The sequence below is a fragment of the Bactrocera latifrons genome, unplaced genomic scaffold (genome assembly GCF_001853355.1).
Source record: "Bactrocera latifrons isolate USDA-ARS-PBARC rearing strain unplaced genomic scaffold, ASM185335v1 scaffold_569, whole genome shotgun sequence".
Classification (NCBI taxonomy): Eukaryota; Metazoa; Arthropoda; class Insecta; order Diptera; family Tephritidae; genus Bactrocera; species Bactrocera latifrons.
In genome coordinates, this window is record NW_017537233.1 from 76,930 (window position 1) to 80,830 (window position 3,901).

At 33.8% G+C, this 3,901-nt stretch overlaps 1 protein-coding gene across 3 annotated transcripts in view; it reads left to right on the top strand.

The window, feature by feature from the left end:
- The first annotated feature begins 276 nt into the window (after positions 1-276).
- LOC108974573 (protoheme IX farnesyltransferase, mitochondrial) overlaps positions 277-3,901 on the top strand; it is a 25,678-nt gene continuing 22,053 nt past the window's right edge. For 2 of the 3 annotated variants that reach the window (XM_018942483.1, XM_018942485.1), the window contains exons 1-3: positions 278-438; positions 488-734; positions 794-1,480. In XM_018942483.1, the coding sequence (XP_018798028.1) occupies positions 379-438; positions 488-734; positions 794-1,480 (994 nt within the window). In that variant the 5' untranslated portion in view covers positions 278-378. Of the gene's footprint in view, positions 439-487; positions 735-793; positions 1,481-3,901 lie in introns of all 3 variants that reach the window. The other variant, XM_018942484.1, reaches the window with a different exon arrangement.

The window sequence follows — 3,901 nt, forward strand, 5'->3', positions numbered from 1 at the left end:
TAAGCGTTTGCGGTACCTATAACCCTATATATTTTTTGATCAGGAGAACGTACTCTTTCCAACGGTACCTTCAAATCGCGGCGCCAAAGAAATCGGAATTGTGCCTGATATTTAAATGCGAATGTCTCACAAACCATAAGTCAGCGGTAAATGACAGCAAAACATTTTTTTATAAATACAGCATGTGGTGTGCAAGGTACTGTAGAAATTGTTAAGACAATTATTGCAAATGGTTTCATCTGTAGTCTTCTTTGGTATTATAAACAGCAAACTCGATTACCGGATAGAGAAATCTCCGATCTCTATCGCCGATTTATTACATCAAAATTTGTTACTAAAGGAAAAGAGTTGATATGGTATTTTAAATGTACATAAATTATGATAAATATGGTTCTTCTTTGGAGATCCTATTCGGGGTGTTGTATAAAAGCTGCAAAGGTATGATATGTTTTATTAAGAGAGACAGTTGAACTAACTCATAATTAAGTTTACTAGATATTTCCGCATGTATCACGTATCAAATCATTTTACTTCTGTACGAAAATGTCCAAACGTGGTAATAGTACCTGTTACAACAGCACCATTCATTGCTCAAAAATATAACAATGAAATTAAAGGTTTAACCCAAATTGTAACTGGAAATAATATTAAGGGTAACTTATGGCAGCCGAGCCCAAATACCCAGTTAAAACACATGAGTTATTTTCAAAAATTGTCGAAATTTCGTTTGACGTGTAAGTATACATATATTTAATAAATGTTGCAGTAATAAACATCTTAAATAATATTTTAGCTCTTGTGGTTATAACTGCGATGAGTGGATATGCATTGGCCCCTGCTCCTTTTGAGCTCTATTCTTTTCTATCATGCTCGTTGGGTACGGGCTTGGTTTCTGCTGCCGCGAATGCCATTAACCAATATCATGAAGTACCATTTGACTCTCAAATGTCTAGAACTAAAAATCGCGTTTTAGTAACTGGACAGATAACACCTCTCCATTCAATTGAATTTGCTGTTACATCAGCAACGGCGGGGTTGAGTTTGCTATATTTTGGAGTAAATGGGTTAACAGCTACTCTAGCAGCTTCGAACCTGTTTTTATATACATCTGTATACACGCCTTTAAAAAGAATAAGTATTATAAATACATGGATTGGATCACTGGTGGGTGCTATTCCTCCGCTAATGGGATGGTCTGGTTGCACTGGAAACCTCGATGTATCAGCATTTGTGCTAGCAGGAGTACTCTTTGCCTGGCAATTCCCTCACTTTAATGCATTGTCATGGAATCTCCGGCCCGATTATTCGCGTGCTGGATATCGAATGATGTCTGTGACTAATCCTGCACTATGTCGACAAACAGCTTTGAGATATACTGCATTAATTGCATTGTTATCCGCATCTGCGCCTGTTTTAAATTTAACTTCATATTGGTTTGCGTTGGAATCATTTCCTTTAAACGCTTACTTCTTATATTTGGGTAAGTTAATAATTATTTATGTGATACACTAATGTATAATTAGTACTAAGTGACATCTAATTAAAATACGATTAACGAGCAGGATCTGTAATTCAATTCCAAGTGAATTTCAATCCAGTTTACTTTCAATCCCACATTCGTTGTACTTTATTTCTCTATTTGATATCCGTATCTTTTTTTTTTTAATAAATTCGAAGTGGAAATGAGTTGAATGTTGTAAGCTCGCTAATTAAGATGTTTCCGCAGAATGCTCCATAAAGAGGTTGGACGATGTTGCGACGATGGCGGATAAAGTCTTTCAAGTCTTCTTCGTCTGTTCGGACAACATGAACTATGTCAATGTCGTCATATATCTCATACAGTTGTTTGATGACAGGAGATATTTCATTTGTGTTGCTTCCTTGTCCAGTCTGGAGAAAGCAGAACTTATTTAAGTTATTTGTTATTAGTTTGCACTACTTTCAAACGTTGTTCCCGAGTAAATCCATTCATTATAAAGTGACAAATCAAACTGAATATAAATAAAGCAACACCACATGTCTAAACAAGTAAGGAAGGGCTAAGTTCGGACGAAGCTGAACATCTTATATTTTTGAAATTTACGAAATCAACTCCTAGGAAATACCTTAAAAAGTAAAATGTCAACTAGAGAATCGGATTCCAAGCAATTTTATGTATACATACATATAACTCGTACACTGACCGACATGTTGCTGTTGTTGTTGTTGTTGTTGTTGTAACGGCAGAATTCTTTATAGATTAGATTAGAATATTATGCCATTATATCTTATTATCGGCGCCGCGATCTGAAGGTGGTTTAGGTGGAAAGAGGAAGTCCTGATAAAAAAATATACAGGGCTATAGGTACCGCAAACGCTTATTTTACGAGATATTCGACTTTAAAGTTCAAAAATTCTCAAAATTCGATCATTTCAACAAGCTATTTCTCCACATTTAACACAATTTATGAACATTTTTCACTTCAAATTCATTTAATTAAACTCTGATCATTTAAACAAATTCACAATTTACACTTCTTGCAGGTTTTACAAGTAAGAAATTTATGTTTTAAAAATAACTTTTCACTTGTAGTGAACATCATTTATGTGCTAACAGGATGAGGAAATGGTGCGTTGCCATATGATAATAAGAAAGTATGAGCAATTTCATGAAATTTCTCTACTTCGCTATAATTCCTCTTTCTTTATTTAGAAATCCTAGTTCTAATTAAAACAAGCATCTATAAATTATATTTGAAATTAAAATAAGTATAATCAATCCATGCACTTCGATATTTTCTTATTTAAATTTAATATTGAATAATAATATATCGTAACAAAGTACTTAAATTTTTAAAAGAGTACTACGCAAAAGTACCTCAGTCACCTTGTGTAGGAAGACCGATTCGTTTCGTGGTTGCGTCTGAACTGACTCTTCTTTATTTTTTCTCGCATTCATGTCGCAAGTTACAAGTTTTAAAAAATACATCAGGGTTGCTTATTCGAGTAACATTAAAATAAGGTCCGATACAATTTCAAAAGTACAACAGGGTTGCTTATTCGAGTAACATTAAAATAAGGTATGATAYAATTTCAAAAGTACAACAGGATTGCTTATTCAAGTAAYATCAAAATAAGGTAACGATACAACATAATACAGTAATCACATTTACATTGCTACACTTGGGAATTGGCTCGTCGAGGCTCTTTTTCAAGCGCGGCCAAAGGCCGCTTACGCAGAGAAAAGTTCTACGCGAAAATATTTCAGTCACCTCGATATAATATACATTTTATAATATTATCATAGAGTTTTACTTATTTGTGTATATTAAATATAAATCACCTATTATACATATGTTGTTGTTGTTGTAACGGCATATAGATARTGTTGATATCTCAATTATAGCTTGATATATATTATAAGTAGTTAATATAGAAAAAATAATTACACGAAAATACAAACAAAAAAATATCATTGAAAATCCTCCATATTTTGTGTTTAAGATGTGACAACGCTCGTTTTCCTCATAATTGTAAACAATCTAACCTTTTCAGCGATGAGTCTGCTAGGTGATTTTTAAATTAATAAATATAGCTAAAATAAAATAAAAAAAACTTAATTACGAAATTATTTCAATGTTTAGAGAGTATATTTAAAGATATTTAAAGACATATTCAGTCTGGAGAAAGCAGAACTAACGGCGCGGATGTTGAGGCCGATGACATCAATATCATCGGCATACGCCAGCAGCTGTACACTCTTATAGAAGATTGTACCTTCTCTATTTAGTTCTGCAGCTCGAATAATTTTCTCCAGAAGCATGTTGAAGAAGTCGCACGATAGGGAGTCGCCTTGTCTGAAACCTCGTTTGGTATCGAACGGCTCGGAGAGGTCCTTCCCGATTCTGACGGAGCTTTTGGT